This window comes from Nelusetta ayraudi, unplaced genomic scaffold (assembly GCF_046127955.1).
Source record: "Nelusetta ayraudi isolate G7.1 ecotype Tasmania unplaced genomic scaffold, CSIRO-AGI_Nayr_v1 ptg000042l, whole genome shotgun sequence".
Taxonomy (NCBI): domain Eukaryota; kingdom Metazoa; phylum Chordata; class Actinopteri; order Tetraodontiformes; family Monacanthidae; genus Nelusetta; species Nelusetta ayraudi.
Genome location: NW_027466092.1, coordinates 99142 through 117500, shown reverse-complemented (window position 1 = coordinate 117500; position 18359 = coordinate 99142). Strand labels below are relative to the sequence as shown.

General features: G+C 47.6%; 1 protein-coding gene across 1 annotated transcript in view; it reads left to right on the top strand.

Annotated features, from left to right (window-relative positions):
* cpxm2 (carboxypeptidase X (M14 family), member 2) overlaps window positions 1-18357 on the top strand; it is a 24687-nt gene extending 6330 nt beyond the window's left edge. Inside the window, exons 3-14 of the mRNA XM_076033424.1 lie at window positions 915-1024; window positions 1904-2043; window positions 5216-5300; window positions 6359-6509; window positions 7764-7852; window positions 9732-9855; window positions 9955-10151; window positions 11048-11227; window positions 14062-14359; window positions 15012-15151; window positions 15891-15990; window positions 17290-18357. Of these exons, the coding sequence (XP_075889539.1) occupies window positions 915-1024; window positions 1904-2043; window positions 5216-5300; window positions 6359-6509; window positions 7764-7852; window positions 9732-9855; window positions 9955-10151; window positions 11048-11227; window positions 14062-14359; window positions 15012-15151; window positions 15891-15990; window positions 17290-17552 (1877 nt within the window). The 3' untranslated portion in view covers window positions 17553-18357. The remainder of the gene's footprint in view (window positions 1-914; window positions 1025-1903; window positions 2044-5215; window positions 5301-6358; window positions 6510-7763; window positions 7853-9731; window positions 9856-9954; window positions 10152-11047; window positions 11228-14061; window positions 14360-15011; window positions 15152-15890; window positions 15991-17289) is intronic.
* The last annotated feature ends 2 nt before the right edge of the window (window positions 18358-18359 follow it).

The window sequence follows — 18359 nt, the reverse complement described above, 5'->3', positions numbered from 1 at the left end:
AATCCGGTGGGATTTTTTTTTTTCTTCCTTCCTTTTCCTCAGTGCGGATCAAACTTTACACTCTGGAAAGGCCAAGGAAAAAAGGAGAGATAAGCAGAATTTCCCCATGCAGCAGCCGTTTAGCATTTGCATCTCTGTCCGTTGTGAGAGAGCGGCTCTGACTGCGACGACATGTGCAGCGTTCACTTTGTGCACAAGCACGAACACGAACGCGCGAAAATCGAAAAGTAAATTCTTGGCGTGGGAATTTCATTTCAGACATCTTAAATCTGACCCGTGGGCCGTTAAGCCAGGGAGAAATGGACGGGCCAGCTTTTAACTGGGGTGTGAGTCAAAAAAAGTTTCGAGAAACGCGTTATTTATATAAATCCATGACTGGGAAAAGAAAAGAAAAGACATCTGCTTCAGGATTGAGGGCAGGAAGAATGACCCAGATTGCGTTGGGAAAACATCCACTGAAAACACATTCAAGCGCTCTGGACAAGAGGAAGACATTCAGAAAGAGGAATGCAAAGACTGACCAAAGGTTGAATAAAATTGACATTTAGTTTTCTTCTGTAGTTTCATTTTATTTATTTATTTTTTTTAAATAGTTCGACAGATCTATGTTGTGATTTTCAAGCTTTCCTGCTGAGAAGAGGAAGTGGAAAACTAAGCTAATCTCCACTAAGCTAGCTAAAAAGCAGCGACTTGAATATGTTGAATATGTGAGCACAAAGCTCAGCCTCCAACACCAAGTTGCTGCTGGCTGTCACTGTCACTGACTCGTGTATGTGTGTGTGTGTGTGTGTGTGTGTGTGTGGCGACGGAGGGCAAGCGCAGCCGAGCAGGTGTACGCACAGTAACGCAGTATTTTCTGCAGCAATGCAAAGCCGTCAGCACAATTCATCCTTCTCATCGTTCTCATTACCCAGAATGCCCCCCGATGGGACTGGAGACGCTGAAGATTGACGACTTCCAGCTTCACGCCTCCACCACCAAACGCTACGGCCTTGGCGCGCACAGAGGTCGCCTCAATATTCAGGTAACGGCGCCGACGTCCAGCGTTGGCTTTGGATCGCAAACATTTCCACCTGTGTTGTGATGAGAAGAAGAAGGGGGAAGGGGGGCGGGGGGTTAATTTAATAAGATTATTTCGATTGGATCTTCATTTGCACTGTGCATGCCGGCTGTCGCTATAGGGCTCAATGTGGATGATTCCAAAGCTGGCATGACTGACAAAGTGAGAGTGTTGCCTTTTATCGAGGGACACGTCCCCAGAATTAATAAAAGGAGAGAAGAAGAGGTATTTCCTGTGTGTGCACACTGTAAGGCAGTCTGTGGTGCCGACTCGTCTTCTTTGGATTACGCTCCGCGGGGGGGTAGGGGGGGGTATCTAATCTGGACAACGTTTATCAGTAGATCGGATAAAAACAAAATGAAAAGCAGATGTCACCTGTTACATCAGGCCTCCAGTCAGTCCATCTGGCTTGTTTTCATATTTGCAGGAAAAACTTCCAAGATGGTTCTTCTTCTCTTAATGCTGTGATTTGAAACGTTTTCATCACATTTTCAAGCCTTTGCGGTGTAACAATGACTTGTGTGTATCTTTCGACTTTCAAAACTCACACATTTTGACCTTGTTTCACACAAAATGTTTATTTCCTGTCAGAATCACAAGACTCTATCGACTGATGTCAACTAATTAACCTCGCAATCATCACAGAATAACAACTTTCTAACAACTTTTTCATGACACTGTTCTCCTAACTAAAACAACAATTCTATTCACAATTGGCACGCCTCGTAAAATTCAGTCGACAGTTGCCGACGTCTAAAAAAGACAACTGTTTCACGATTGTCGAGCACATTGTGACGCAAACGCAACCCTTCCGACCGGCCGCCTCTCTGTCGCCCCCTCAAGGCCGGCCTGTACGAGGACGACCTCTACGACGGCGCCTGGTGCGCCGGCAGAGACGACCCGCTGCAGTGGCTGGAGGTGGACGCCCGCAGGCTGACCAAGTTCACGGGGGTCATCACACAAGGCCGGAGCTCCCTGTGGTCGTGAGTCAACACACACGCACGGCGGCGGCGGCGGCAGCGGAGCAGAGCGAGGATTTTTTTCATTTCTAAAGGCGGCAGGGTTTTAGTCACGCTACATTTCCTTCAGATCTGACGCCTGTGTTTTTTAAGGCTCGTCTGGATTTTTCGTCCACTCGGTGATTTAGTACGGCTAATATTTGCTCAGATTAAGTCGTTCCTGACCAAAGCGGTGGACCGCAAAGACCAACGTTTCCACTCATGGGAGTCTGTCACGAGCGCGGCCAATAACAACTAAAGAAAAAAAAAAAAAAAAAAAAAATCCAACCACAGGGAGATGAGCAGGAGCAGTAAAGTAATCAGGTCAGCCTGATTAAAGATAATTGCCTGATGAAATCGTTGAAAAAAAAAAAAAAAAAAATAGAAAAAAAAATTCCCTCCACGGCAGCAAAACTTCTGCTGTTTCCATTTTTCGCCTGATCCCCCAACGACTGCTGTAGGATTAAGGATTTATGGGTCTGAACGATTATGGTGCAGCCTCATTCTTTCATCTCTCCTGAAAGGTCACTACATGATAAAAATAACTGGGCAGAGAGAGAGAGCGAGAGAGAGTGAGAGAGCGAGAGAGAGAGAGAGAGAGAGAAGATTTATGGTGCCGCGAGCTTGTTCGTCACGCTGAGAGGACGGCAAGCCGAGAGGTTGAACAAAGCAGATGGAGAGTTTATACACATGATTTGACTTTTATGGCATCAACAGTTTGCGTGTTTCAGGCTAATCGAAGACAAGGCACTCCGAGGTCTTTATGGCAAACTCGGCAGGAAGCATCAGTGAAGGTCTTTACACAGCAGGAGCCTTTTTTTGCACAACTTATTCAGACTGGGCACCAATTTTTCAAAGTTGCAAGAAAGCAAAGCCTTTTTTTTTATTTATTTATTTTTTTTATTTTGCTTTGAATTTGATAATTTGAAAGCATCAGCCAACCAGCTGCTGATAGAACTGGGACATTAGGTCATCCTAAAGTAGAACAAGTCTACAATTCACCTCAGACAAACTTCCTGGCTGCTCCGGGTCTCGAGGCTCCTGGTAAATCGTCCCCCAGCTCCTCGTGTTGTCCCGCTCACATCTGGAACTTCATCCATGACACTATTACTATCACTACAAGTTCCTCTGTTGCAGCTGGAGTGGAGGACGAGCCCACCGCAGTGACCACTGGCAGCCTGCCCTCATTCTATTGATGTTGCAGGAAGATTTTGCTCCGTACAATGTTGATGCAAAATGAACACCCACAAATATCTACACTCGGGTGTCGTGAGTCTATGACGCTGCCAGTGTGTAACGGCCTTTTTCGTTTTCCCTTGCAGGGTGTTGAATTATAAGAGGATTACTGGAAGTTTTTTTTATATTAATACTTGAAAAACAAGTTTGAGGGGTTGAGGGCGTCCAAGCATATTCAACATAGCAGAGATACAGCATTTGAAACTTAAAGGTCCAGTGTGTTATTGTTGACTTGATTCATGATTTTTATATTAGTAAAAGCTTAACATACTAAAAGTGTATAATTGCAGTACTATTAAAGTCATTTTCATCCATCTTTAACCAGTATATTTCTAAGGAAGCCTGGTGTGGACAATCCAGCTGCCTGACAGTGTGTTTTGCAATTATGGTGATTGCTCGCGTCTTCGAATAAACCAACGAAGAAGAATGTGGACGAGGTTTCCAGGTTTGCGTGCGCAGGCCACCGTAGTTCACTGGCATGCTTCGGAAAGGGAGGGAGAGTGAAAAGACGCTGCGATCTACAACGCAACCACGTTTTGCCGCTCTTTCTTCTTCAAAATCTGCAAATATTACACGCGCAACCTTCAAGTTTGAACTGATACAGGTCTTCTTGTATTTGTAGCTATTGCTACTGATTAATGACGTACGCGTGAGTCTTGTTTGGCTTTTTCTCGCTCCGTGACAGCAGCGTGTGCACCAACAATAATAGATTCATCACCTCGAATTAAAGCCAAGACTTGCAAGAGCATCAAGCCTCTACAGGGAGGATCACACCACAGTCTAATAACTGTAGGCGGGGTAAATCATCTCAAGGCCAAAGTTGTAAAAATCAACCCTTTTTTCCCCACCAACATAATCATCTAATTCCGGGTTCCTTTGTCTCCCATGGGCTGTTACAACATCTGACAACTTTTTGCCTTTTTTTCACTCTGTAATTGGCTTTGGCGGCGCATCCTTCCCGAACACTGCGTCGTGGTCGAGGGCGGCGGTGCAGAGGGAGATTCTCCCGCCGTCCTCGGCCTCGGCCGGCGCTTTTTTTTCCCTTCAAGGTCCAGCGGACGCTGAAGTCTGAGGCAGAGTTTCTTCCGCAATTAGCCCAACAGGCCGTGTAACTGTCTGCGGCGGCGGATCGGAGGAGCTTCCTCTAATGAACCCGGCCTGGGAATTCCCCCCAGGCTGGACCCATTATGGCACCGACATCTTCATCCAAACCAACACCGAGCTGCAGCGTCACCCAAAATTCAGCCAGAAAATCCCCCCGGAGTTGTTTCATTTGCAGCGACCTACCCGGCGGCCCAACAAACAGCCCCGATTCTGCCTGGCAACAGGTGCACAACCTGACCTTTGACCTTTATGACAGCGCCACTGCTCCGATCTCCTTCACTCGCTGAATTTTAATTTGTGCTTCACTTTACTCCTTTGCAGCACTCGCTGTCAACCGACAAGTTGTCACACGTCTCGGGTTGTTTGTCAGTGTTGCCGTCGTTGTCATGACGCTGACCCACAATAGACACACATGCACACACACACACACACACACACACACACACACTGATGCCCTCACGTCATCGTCCCTGCGAGGATGCAAATGTGTGAAAAACCAACAGGCTTCCACATTCGGCTGCTGCTTTTCTCACGTGTGTGTTTTGAGGAATGCTTCATGATCGTGATGAGGATTTTTACTTCCTGTTGGGCTCAGTTTGACCTGAACTGTGGGCTCATCTGAGCAGCCAAATAAAACCTCCCAACAGTTGTTCCTTCAAACGAGCTCAAAACTTAAACGAAGGGCACGTGCAGCGGAAAGTAAAAATGCGTTTCTTCAAACGCGTTCCTTTTTTGAAACACGGCCGCCGGGACTCTCGCCCGCGGCGTCACACTTCAGACGCTCCCCTCCTTCACCTCCTTGTCCCCCTTCTCACAGGAGCGACTGGGTGACCTCCTACAAGGTCATGGTGAGCAACGACAGCCACACCTGGAGGACGCTGAGGAACGGCTCGGAAGACATGGTGAGTGTCAGCTGTGGCATTTACATGCAAACAGGACGTGATGGTCCTTGTGTGCAGCCGGCGTGGGCTGGCTTCGCATCTCAGCGTCTTGTCTCCCGTGTCTTTGAGCGATTGGAGCCTCACGGAGACGCGGCTCCTCCTCCAGTTCAATTACCAACGAAGATTTACACCTCCTGTTTGTTTTCCCCCGGCCTAATTATGTGCGCCGCAGCTGTACATCCTGACCGATCCCACAGCAGATGGCGAGGCCTAATCGCCGCGCGCTTTGAAAATATCGTTAGTGTGTTTGTTTTTTCGCGACGCCGCGTGAAATTGTAAAAGACGGAACCTAAATAGTGGGGCACCGTGACAACAACAACGACAACAGCGCCGGTGCTTGATCGCCGATTGTCCTTCCCTCGGTGTGCACGCAGGTCACTTGTGTTACTTTGTTTTCCAAAGAGATCCACAAGACTAAAATCAACTCCTGACAACTCAAGGCCCTAATTGACACTAACCTGGCGGGCACTCATCAATGGGAAAGGCCTTTTTTTTTTTCTTTTTTTTTTTTAGGATAATCAGACCCTCGTCCTTCCTCTCTATGGTCCAGCTAATAAAATTCCGGTGTAACTGCACACTCCCTCTCATGATGACGTCATCCATGTGGGAGATAATTCAGCCTGCGGCTTGCCCAGCACCGTGGACGACGGCCGTGTTTGGTTTTTTAAAATGCCAAGAGGTGCAGGTTGGAGGCGCCGTGGGTGCTAAAATTTGCCGCCAATCCCCGCAGGGATCAGTGACATTCTACAGGTGAAAAGGTGTTTGCGTGAAGGTTATGAGGACCAAGCCACGAAATCAAACTCCTGTTACCTGTTTTTAGCTCACTGTCGCCGGCCAGATCGGAAGTTTTCACATTCAGCCCCGTTCAAGTGACCGAATTCGCTGTTAGTTTGTTGTCGTCAGCTCTTCATATTTCAGCAGAATGACAATAAATTCACCAGATTTTTCTCTCTCTCTCTCTCTTCACATTCTTTTGACCGAATGCTTCACCATCTGGTCGATTGTGTTTGCCTCAGTAGATCTTCAGAGGCAACAGGGAAAAGGAAATTCCAGTCCGCAACATCTTCCCAGCTCCGGTGGTTGCCAGATACATCAGAGTCAACCCTCGCTCCTGGTTCAGCAGCGGCAACATCTGCATGAGAGCGGAGATCCTCGGCTGTCCTCTGCCAGGTGACGGCTTTGTGTTTGCAAGGAGAGAAGGAAAAAAAAAAGTAGGAATTGTTCCCTGTGACCTTTTCAGTTCGCACCAGGAATAACAGCATCCAGCTGGTGGGCAGCAGTTTCTGCAGCCTCACTTCATAAATTACAATTAAACTTGAACAAGTTTGATTTGAGTTTCATTACTGAGGTCCCAGCAGAAATGAACATTTCTGCATTTGACAAATTACTAAAAAGCAAAATACAGAATGATTTTGATGAATCGTGAGTCATTTATGGGACAGTTCGCCCAATTGCATATTTGTTCCCTGTTTATTACTCATCTACTTCTCGATGGAGGCTCTGGTCCATGAAACCATTCTGGAGTTCCACATAGGGAAAACAACAGAGGTTCAATCTTATAAATCCGTCCTCCAAGCGGTACGACAGGATGTGTAGCAGCCAAGATTAAATCATGCTAAGCTACCTAGCTGCAGCTACGGACGCAACACGGTTAGCGCTCTTTCTTCCGACGCTTCCTTTTTCCGTATGCACTGTCGTGTTTGTGTTAACTTTAAACAAGCGGAGCTAGCGGTGTGTGGCGTGTGTAGACAGTGCTCGGTGTGTGTGTGTTTGTGTGTGTGTGTGTCGCTTTCACACTGATTTTACGCACACAGCATGTCGGCACTACGGGGCTGGAAGTGGATATTTTGGCTAAAGACGTGGCTAAAATCATGGTTTTCCTTTCCCGTTTTGAGAGAAATTGGACCCCATGTCTTCAGGCTGACTTCACAGAAATGAGGCAAACACCTGCAAGAGAGAAATGTTGCAAATTCACACAAAATACAGAGATACGCCCAACAACCGACCTGAGGTCGGATGCATAGAGGAACATTTTGGCTCCCCCCCCCCACACACACACACTCCTTTTTAGACTTTGTGTGTTTCTCTGTTGCAGTGATTAGTGTTGCATTTATTTTTTGCTTCTGCATCATTTCTGTGTTTGCAGCATTCAAGCATTTGCAACCTGTTTGCCGTAACTTAGACGTGTTGTTGACACTACCATCCTACTACTTGAGAGGAATTCTTTCAATCTGTGAAACTCCAGAATGGTCACATGCATGAGAAAAATGTAAGCACTTACACCAGCAAATGGCTGAAACGTCAGTTTTGGGTGAACCAGTTTGGAGTTTTAGTGTAGACACAATAAACGTCCATCAGTCGCCACTCAAACCACCCAAAAGCTGCTGCTTTTATTTATTTATCTGTTGTGAATTTTCCGCACAGATCCAAACAACTACTACCGCAGACGCAACGAAGTCATAACAACCGACAAGCTGGACTTCAGGCACCACAGCTACAAAGACATGAGGCAGGTGAGTCACAGCAACTTCCTGTCTCGCTCGTGTGTGTCCTCCGCGACTCTGGCAGCCGTGACAAACGAAGCGAGCGCTGCGACCACGTGGACGTGCGGCGAGCATCCGCGGGTCGTGATGTTACTTAATTCATACCGTCCTCACGGTTGCATCCGGCGCCCGGATGTTTGACACTGCCTCACAATGTGAGTGAGCGAAGGTGGAGGAGGAAGATGAATCAGTGGAAATCAGCACCTGAACGTCCATTTGACTTTTCCTTTTGCTCCTTTCAGGCGCGTATGTGCGTCACAACTGCCAGAGGAAGATTTTTTTTTTTTTTTCTCCACTCCCTCCGCGCCCTTTCCACTCTTGACATTTGCACCGCCTTCGTAGCCACCTGGTATCTTCACTTCCCATCTGCAGCCGCTGAGACGGAGCTGCGAGTGGAAGCGAGTGTCCCTGTGGCTTTTCAAAGTCCGCAGGATCGGGAGAGAGATTCCCCGTTTCCTTGACGGCGCCTGGCTAAAGTGCAGAAGTCATTTGTGATGTTGGCGTCTGCGTTAAGACTCTTCCTCACTCTCGCGTATTGCTTGTATCTTCAATAAAAACAACTTTCATTTTGAAAGCACTAGCGCACATCCAGAGGCGTCTCGAAGCGTTTCGCACACTCAAAGAGGAAGTCAGCAGATTCCTCCAGAGCTGCAGGAGGCGACAGTGGGCAGGAAAAACTCCCCAGTTGGATGAAAACCTGGAGCAGACTCATCAACCCACATATTACATATATACAAAAGAATGTTAATACTTCCTTCAAACCGAGACGCTATTCGTTGGCACACCGTCAATCAAACAATCAATCGATCAAATTGTATTCATACAACTCAAGTTTGCAAAAACATTTTTGCCTCAGAGGGGCTTTTAAGTTTCTGCAGATCCGACACCCTCGTTACTCAGACCACCCAACCATGTCAGAAAAAAGAAGATTGCCAATTGCCAATCAGAAACCTTGCATAAAAGTAACAACATTTTTTCGGAGAGGGACTCTGAGACCAGTACGGATTCTTTCCCACGCGTTTTAATTGATTTTCTTGGTTGGAAAATGTCAAACTTGCTCCAAGCTACTTAATCACGCACAGCGTCCTGTCGTGCGCAAGCTCTTTTCTCTCTCGCTTCCAACCCGTGTCTCCAATCACACAGGTTGAACAGCGGCGGTGCTATTTATAATCAGCTCCTTAACGAGCCTGTCGTCATAATTACCTCGGCTGCTCTCTGCGCAGCCGCCTCCGCAGACACCCTCGCTTCACCGGCTGATATTAATCTGGGTTAACATCGTTACTGGCTGTTTGTCATTCCCCACTGAGTGTGTGTGCACCTGTGTGTGTGTCTGTGTGTGTGTGTGTGTGTGTGTGTGTGTGTGTGTGTGTGTGTGTGTGTGTGTGTGTGCGTGTGTGTGTGCGTGCACATGTGTCAGTGCTGTTGTCGCAGTTCTGACTAACTCGTAGATTTCAGCCAAGCGATGCTGAGTATTAATGATTTGACCTTGCCAAGTTTATGCGTTGTTTATGTGTTATGCCGCCCACTATCGCCGGTCAGCCAGCAGGTGGAGCTGCTGGAGGTTTGCTGATTTGACTCTGACGTCCCAGCTGAGAGGCAGCTAGGAAACGGAGAATAACTGTTCACACTCCCTGCAGCCTCATTTCTTACCATTAGATGGCGCTGAATCTCACGCACTGGACCTTTAAGCTTACAAAATATTTGCTCTCTTTGCCCTTTGCGCTTTTCCTGCACTTCCACACGGTCGTAAAGCATTAAGTAATTAAATCGTGGTCTCGGCACGCTCCACTTCATGCTCGTCCGGTTGCATTCGGGAAGCTAACGCCTTGCGCTCTCTGTCGTCTCGCAGCTCATGAAGGTGGTGAACGAAATGTGCCCCAACATCACCCGCATCTACAACATCGGAAAGAGTCACGGCGGCCTCAAGCTGTACGCCTTTGAGATTTCCGACAACCCGGGAGAGCACGAAGTCGGTGGGTTGGGTCGTCACTCTTCACGCCGCGCCGGACCGTTGATCAGGGTGGAGCTTCATATTGATTCCTCCCCCTCCCTGTCTGTTCCCTCCTGACCAGGGGAACCCGAGTTTCGGTACACGGCCGGTTCCCATGGCAACGAGGTGCTGGGCCGAGAGCTGCTGCTGCTGCTGATGCAGTTCATGTGCCTGGAGTATCTGTCGGGCAACCAGCGCATACGCCACCTGGTGGAGGAGACCAGGATTCACTTACTGCCGTCCGTCAATCCCGACGGTTATGAAAAAGCATTTGAAGCGGTAGGTTCTTCTCGCCGTCCGCCACCGCTCACCTGCCGTCTCTGGCCTCACAGTGATAGCAGCACCACGTCTGCTGGCTCGCTTACTTGCTTGCGAGTCAAAATGCACATCTTGTTGTGTGATTGAGAAAAAAGAAAGTTAGCACGAAAAGCTTTTTTTTGTAGCTATTTAAAGAAAAAGCAGTACAAGTTAAAGTCAAAGGAATGGACAGCTTAACAGCACTTTGCTAACTATTGCTAATGCTATGTGAGTGAACTGACTTGTTAGTGAGCAACAATCTGTTTCAACTAATGAATGTCGGCCGGTTAGGTGCATGCTGAAACTGGTTCATGCTATTCTCCGAGGCTGGAAACATTAATTTCATATCCACCTGATGTCTGACCCACAAAAGACATTGAACGTCAGTGTTCTTGGATTTTGGCAGGATGAATATTTCGCTTTTTGGACAACCTCTTGCCGCCGAATTATGACAAAAAACTGGCTGCAAGGGCAGAAACAGATCCATCTTTCCACTGTTTTAGCAGGGAGAGGATCGCCAAAGTTGTGTTTTTATAGATTATAGATTATGGAGATTCTATCGACAGACAACCAAACGAGCTCTTAAATCTGCTCTTAGAGTCATCCATGGCAAGCTTGGCTGTACTTTCTGGTCTGCGGTGTTCAAGTTCTTGCTTGTCAAATTATTTTTGTATATTTTCTTTAGTGTTATTCCCTCACTCGCTGTACCTGTGAATGATAATTATGGCATAATAATGATAGGAAAGCTGAAACTAATGCTAAAAAAAAAAACATGCTGAAATGTAGCAGCTTGACAGACCCTTCTTAACATGCTTAACAGGGGATTTGCACAACTTTTTAAATCTCAGCATTTTGTCCGTGGTCGTTGTGTTGTCCAGGGTTCCGAACTGAGCGGCTGGTCCCTGGGCCGTTGGAGCAACATCGGGATCGACATTCACCACAACTTCCCCGACCTCAACTCCATCCTGTGGGAAGCCGAGGCCAAGAAACGCATCCCTCGCAAAGTGCTCAACCACCACGTTCCCATCCCGGAGTGGTACCAGTCCAGCAACGCCTCTGTGAGTCCAGTCGCCCGTTCTTCATCTGAAACCCTTCTGCTGCTGCAGAGGGCTTAAACTTTAATCCCAGAGGTTTTGTGGTACAAATGGAAATAGCTTTGCCTGTTAGGTGACGGCCGGTTTCCAGAGTCAGACTGAGAATTTATATCCTGGATCGGCACCTCAGCTTGATTGGAGTTAAAAAAGAAAAAAAAAAGACAGAGACTAACTTTCTTCATTCTGAAGGGCTAAAATGGTGCCACACACACACCAGTACGTCGCCGTGTGCTAATTTGAGAGACGCAGGAGCTATTTGTTGCCAAGAGGCTGCGAGCTAAAATACACCCTGCCGTCTATTTCTAGCTCGTCCTCGTGTTCGCTCTGACGTCGACGAGAAGCACGGGTGAGTCACACAGGGTCTCCAAATAGCTGCAGCAGTCACAGCACTGGGATCCCCATCTGTGCTCGCAAGGCTGTGAAAACTCAACTCGGCAGTGCCCGAAGATAAAAGGCGTAATTACACGAGGCTGACGGGCGACTTCCTTATTGTCCTGCCTTTTTTTGCACGTATAAATAAGTGCTGCTTATTCAATTTATCTTTTTTTTCCAATCCTCTCCCTCCACCGCTGCTGTTCTGATGGAAACACAGCGTCGCGCTAATGTGGATATTCTTTTCAAAGGTCCCGAAAGGCCTGATTCAGAAATTCAATTTCTTTAAATTAATTAGCGTCCCCGGGTCTGTCATTCAACACCAGCCATTACCGCCTAGCGTTGAGCTAAAGTCCCAGTCAATCAGTCAATCAATTAGTCAACTTTTGTTCATAAATCTCTAAATCACATCCGGCTGCGTCTCCAAGGACTTTGTTCAATTAAAAAAAGAAAACCAAGGGATCCCTCCAGTGGCAACATGAAGGGACAGTAGCAGGAAAAACTCCCCAGTGGGAAGAAACCTAGAGCAGACCCGAACCCTGGGGGGTGGGGGTGGGGGTCCGAGGAGGGCATGTGCTTTGACCGGTCGGGTTGGAAAGGAAATACAGAACAGCAGAGAGGCTCAGTGGGGGTTCAGACTACAAAGTCTCAGCCAGGTGTTGGACCAATCTGAAATGACCCTCTTGGTCCTACTGGTGACCAAGAGGTCACCAGTAGGACCAAGGGGGTCACCAGTACCCTCTTGGTCCTGTCCTAATCCTCGCAGAGCCTGAAGGGTGGCGTAAAGTGTGAGAGCCGGAGAAGTTGTTCATCTTGTCTCTTGAGGGATGAGACAAGATGATTCCACTGCAGGATGGCAGGACTGACAAATGTTGAGCATTTTCACCATTGATAAAGACTTTAAAATGTACCAAATAACATTGTGTGGTCTTACTTTGGCATTATGCCGATGATTAACTGTCCTCTTTCATAAAATCCACAGGATATCGTGGTAGCACATGGAAGTCATATTTGAATACGGGGGGGCAGAGCGCTCTCTCTCTCTCTTTCTCTCACACACACACACACACACACACACACACACACTAGCTTACTTCCTTACCTCACACTCTGGTGTACTTGGACTTGGCGCAGTCATCTCCTGGATCTCCCTCATCGCGGCTGCAGCGGCTTGGGGTCCATGGAAGATTGTTCTTGATTACCAGCAGCTCAGCAGGGAGTTCAGCCCTGCTCCTTGGCAGTTCCAACCATTGCGAGCGTTCTCTTTCGAAGCTCCAGACCCAAGTTGTAGTTTGTGAAAAATTTGTCACAGGTTATGTGGTGCCCCCGTGAGACCTCATGCCGTGTCGAGCACGACCCTTGTGCCCTGATTCTTCTCTGGGGCTCCTCCAACCAGCTTTTCAGTGTAAACCTGCATGTTCAATGCGTAGCTGGTGTTTGCATCACAAGCTGCCCACATTTTTATCCCATATTTAGCTGGTTGGGAAGGCATGCATTGCCTAAATGGGCAGCGTTCTCTGAATGCCATCAGCCTTTCGTCCACTGTGATATTAGGGCCTGGGTTACAGAGCAGTGGACGTTGCTCTACCCACTTGTACCACACTGTCCTAATAGCTGCCAGCTTGTCTACCAGCCCTTGCCTCTCGGTTATCAAAAAATCGATGTCTACGACGTTGGTCCTGATGACGGCTGACACGAGGGCACAATGTTCCTGGCATGACGCTCAGAGGCAGCAGGAAAAAAGACACTTGCAGTCTTATCATCCTTCCATTTAGTCCCCTGTCAAGGTCGAACGGCTCATATTTCCCTCGTCCCTCCTCCGTTCAACCACCCTCTTTTTTCCCCTCGTATTCCAAGTAGAAAATTCACAGCTTCACACACACACACACACACACACACACACACACACACAAGCAGCACGTCTGTCCCTGACCTGTATAACTGGCGATCACACGCAGTCTTGACAGCTTGCCGGGAAAAAAAGGCTTTCATGCTGTACTATAACATGGACATGTAGCAGTTCTAGGACCAGCAGCCCTTTGTGATGTCACAAAATGTACTGATGCCCCACTGACACCTGTCTGTTGGTTCCGCCAAATCCCTTTTTCCTAAATCATGAAGAAAGAAAAAATAGTTTGAATAAAATGTCAAGAAGTGCTCAGTTTCCACCCTATATGACGAGACCATGTGGCTGCTTAACTATATTGTTGGAGGTTCTCGTCCACTGAAGCCAGACGTGGATCCTTCAAAAACATCTGTCACAGATTAAAGAGCAAACAGGAAGTAAAGAGGAAGTCAGTGCAGCCACTGCTGCAGCGCCGAGCCGGGGCTGAAGCCACAGATTTCATCACTCTCACCTCCGGGTGTGTGTGTGTGTGTGTGTGTGTGTGTGTGTGTGTGTTGGGGGGGTGTCGTCTCTGCCGCAGGTCGCCGTGGAGACGCGTGCTCTGATTGGCTGGATGGAGAAGATGCCCTTCGTGCTGGGCGGCAACCTCCAGGGCGGCGAGCTGGTGGTGACCTTCCCATACGACAAGGCCAGCGCCCTGGGCGTGACCAAGAGGCGGAGCCCCACGCCCGATGACTTTGTCTTCCACTGGCTGGCCTTCTCCTACGCCTCCACCCACCGCATGATGACCGACGCCAGCCAGCGCGCCTGCCACACCCAGGACTTCGCCAAGGAGGGCGGCACCATCAACGGAGCGTCCTGGCACACGGCGGCAGGCAGTCAGTGCCACGCACACACACACACACACACACACACACACCCTGATCTCACACTGATCCCAACATTGTTTCATGCAGCTTCTCACAGCTCAGCTCCCAAAACACCTTGAGCCTTTTGCTTTGTTAGATTAGCACCAAGCTAGCAGCACACCGCCATCATGGATGTATTATAAGAACTGGATACTGGACTGCCAATATGGCAGCGCAGCAATTCTTTCCAGTGGCCACTCGAGGTACTGCAGACAAAAATCCCATCTCGCCCACCCAAAAAGCCTTTTTCCCCACAGACCACAATGCACCTGTAAAACAATTGACAGGACTGCAACTGAAATGAACTGGCCACCATGTTGGATGCTGGGGGCTTGATGTGCATATCCAGCAGCACCAAACCGTCTTCTGCTGCTTCGAAAAGCTCAGAGTTCCAGCTACAAGTGTGACGTAAGGACTCAAAATGTAGAAAAGCAAAGGAGCCGACAGGGGGGAAAAAATGGGACGATAAACCAAAAACCAAAAAAAGAAGCGAGATTCTGAACACATTTCACGCTTAATTAACGCCGCGCTCTCCTGCCAGAGAGCCGGATGAAGCGCCGACCTCAGCCGCCGCTGGCCCACAGACATGTTTCTGTGTTGTTGTTTTTTTATTTTTTGGCAGGTATGAATGATTTCAGCTATTTGCACACCAACTGCTTTGAGCTGTCGATGTACGTGGGCTGTGACAAATTCCCACATGAGAGCGAGCTGCCGGAGGAGTGGGAGAACAACCGCGAGTCTCTTCTTGTCTTCATGGAGCAGGTACGGAGGGGGAAGCTGCGCCCACAGCTCAGCTCACACATCAACAGGGCGGCAAAATGAAATGATAGGAAAAAAAAGTAGAAAAACAAGAAGCCCTTGTTTATCTTTTCGGGTTATTTTTGGAAGGCGGTCGTACAAAACCGCCTTTTTTTGTTCCTGTTAATTTTCTCACTTAATTGAGCACTAAAGTTTGGTGAGAAAACGCTTTTAATGAGCCACTGAGAAAAGCTCAAAATGTCAAAAATTTTAATATTTTTCAGGGTTTAAGCGAATAGCTGACAGGAATTTTACTACTAATTGGAACATGCTTAAAGTTTATCACTGTATTCTAATGTGTGTGGACCAGTTCTATGCCACTACAAACCTGCTTGTTATTAGCAACTGGAAACAAACCAGTCTGTGAACGTTAGCAACGTGCTAAAAACTACAAACAAACAAAAAAAATATGTATTTATTCTACAATGCTTATGCAAATGCTGAACATTTGAAAAAGTATCATTAGTTCCATATTCTTGGCAGCCCACATCAGTGTGCGTTAATATATGTATACGTTACATTGTAATAACAGTCACAGAAAAAAAGTTTTATTTACATTGATTCCCAAACCTGGACATAACACGGCTGCAGTTTATCATATGTTGACATTATGCATTGTGCTAAAGTATAAAGTGGAAGTTAAGGAAGGGAATAATGGCTGTCAGCCACACCTGCTCCTGCTGACCATCGCCACGCTTCACAGGTGCATCGGGGGATTAAGGGCATGGTCCGGGATTTACAAGGCCGTGGAATCGCAAATGCAACCATCTCAGTGGAAGGCATCAACCACGACATCCGAACAGGTGAGTGAGCAGGATCCCCTCTGAGCTGAGATCTCTACTGCTTTCTCGCTGTGACGCTCCAATCTCGAGTCACTTCCGTAACCGCCGAAGCTTGAACAACAGCAGCTGGTGCACGTTGGCGATTGGCATTGGTTGCGGCTCGGACCCGACCATGGCTGGGTGCTGAATCTGACGATTGATTGTTTTCCCCTGGAGGTAATAATCACAAGGGGGGGTGGGGGGGGACCTAAACAATGCAACCGGCAGAACCAAATGTAGTTTTGCGCTCGGAGCGTGAAATTGAATCGACCGCGATGTCGTTGGGCCGCGATCACTCCCGCCGCAAAGTTTGAGCCACGGCCTCCCTTCAGAATCCTCCCCAATCCACCGCAGCACTGAAGAGAGATTGGAGCGCTATCATTACTTTTGAAAGTTGCATAATTGCTGTCGAAGCTGGAGCTGAACTCAAAAATCACTGCTGTACCTTTTCTCTTGAACCACATCGACAATCGTCACACTCATCAAAGCACAAACACATTTCTATTTCAGTGAGAACAGGCCAAAAGCTCTTCAAGCATTAAACCAGTTGACGTAATCGAGCCCTCAGCCGGTGAGAATCCAGTTTAGATCTCAGGTGTGAAAAGTAGAAGTTTTAAAAGTAATATTAACTTTGGAGAAACCGGCCCAGACTTGGAAGTGACCCCCCCGGTTCCTGGTCCCGAAGGTTGGGAAGGGAAGTTCCAGCTGTGTGGAAACACCTGACGAGCCATGGTCGTCTGACAGAGGCCTGATTGGATTTTCAGATTTGCAAACTGCATCTTGTGTCATGCTGCCTTGTCAATAATCAATAAAAGAACGACTTATCGTAGCACTTCACTTGGAACGTCTGATGAATAAACCTGAGAAAGAGAGTTAATGCTTCTAGCTGGCCAGTCTTGTACAGGGAGTGTTAGTGGAAAGAGTCGCTCCTTAAATACATATTTTTATTTATTAGGAGTTATATCCTCATCAACGCCTTATTACACACCAGAACCCCAGACACACTGAGGAGTCTGTGATTCACTTTGTATCTGCTTATTTTTCTTATCATGCAGTTCTTTTTGACTTGAGAAGTGCTGTTTGACTGCACGATAAGAAAAATCACTGCTTGCGGAATCAATTTGCACAACGCAAATTATATTAAAAACAGCTTTTCACTAAACTTTTGGTGTTCAAATTATGGAGTTTAAACAGTAGAGTAAACAGAACTGCTGTATGTGTGTGTGTGTGTGTGTGTGTGTGTGTGTGTGTGTGTGTGTGTGCGCGCGTATCTCACCACAGCCGCCGACGGCGACTACTGGCGCCTGCTGAACCCCGGCGAGTACGTGGTGACGGTCCGGGCGGCGGGCTACGGCCTCAGCAGCAAGAAGTGCGAGGTGGGCTACGAGATGGGCGCCACCCGCTGCGACTTTGTGGTCGGCCGCAGCAACCTGTCGCGCATCAAGGAGATCATGGAGAGGTTCAACAAGCAGCCCATCAAGCTGGCCGCCAGGCAGCTGCAGGCGGCCCGACGCTCCAGAGGAGCCCGACGACCGGGAACATAACGGCCACGGAGCAGATGGGCGATGGGGGTGGGTGACGTGGCGGAGGGGAGGGAGCTGCGGGGGGTGCAAGTCTGGGTTTGGACCTGTGTCAGGTGACCGTGGAAAGTGAGTCCGTATCTTAGGAAAAATGCAGTTTAATTTAAGAGGGATGTTTCATTATTATTATTATTATTATTATTATTATTAATTATTATTATTATTGTTTTTTAATTGTGTTTGTTTGGTCGGTGAGTTTTGTCCTCCAGAAATCAACCGCGTCTCACAGACGTCGTCGACATCGTCTCCCTCGATGTGCAAACGCGCAAACAGAGTGGTTTGACATTTTCTTTGTATAGCTCGAAACTCGCTGCCTGCGACGTCCCTCATAAACACTGACACAGCAGGTAAACCCGCTGTAGACACAATAAAACGCCTTCATTCTTGTGTCTAACGAAAGGGGTTGAATTTTGCCTCGACTGTTTAGCCACTGTGACCGTCGTTGTGTACATACTCCTTAACTTATGTTACCCAGTTACGTAAAATGCTTTGTGTCAGACGTGGTCAATGTGTGAGACTCATGGTATGAAAAAAAACAACAAAAAAAAAAAATAGTAATAACAACAGAGTCCCGGACTCAGTGGCCTTTTGTGTGTGTCACTCATTGTTTTTATTTTTATCAATTTTGTGGCTCGTTCATAAATAAAGGCTGAATTTGCACAAGTTGAAATACGTGTTGAGTGATGATGATACATGAAAGCACATTTGTGCAAAAGTACTGCAATAATGCGTGACGATGAAATGCACTTTCATGTTGGACTCAGTTGCCAG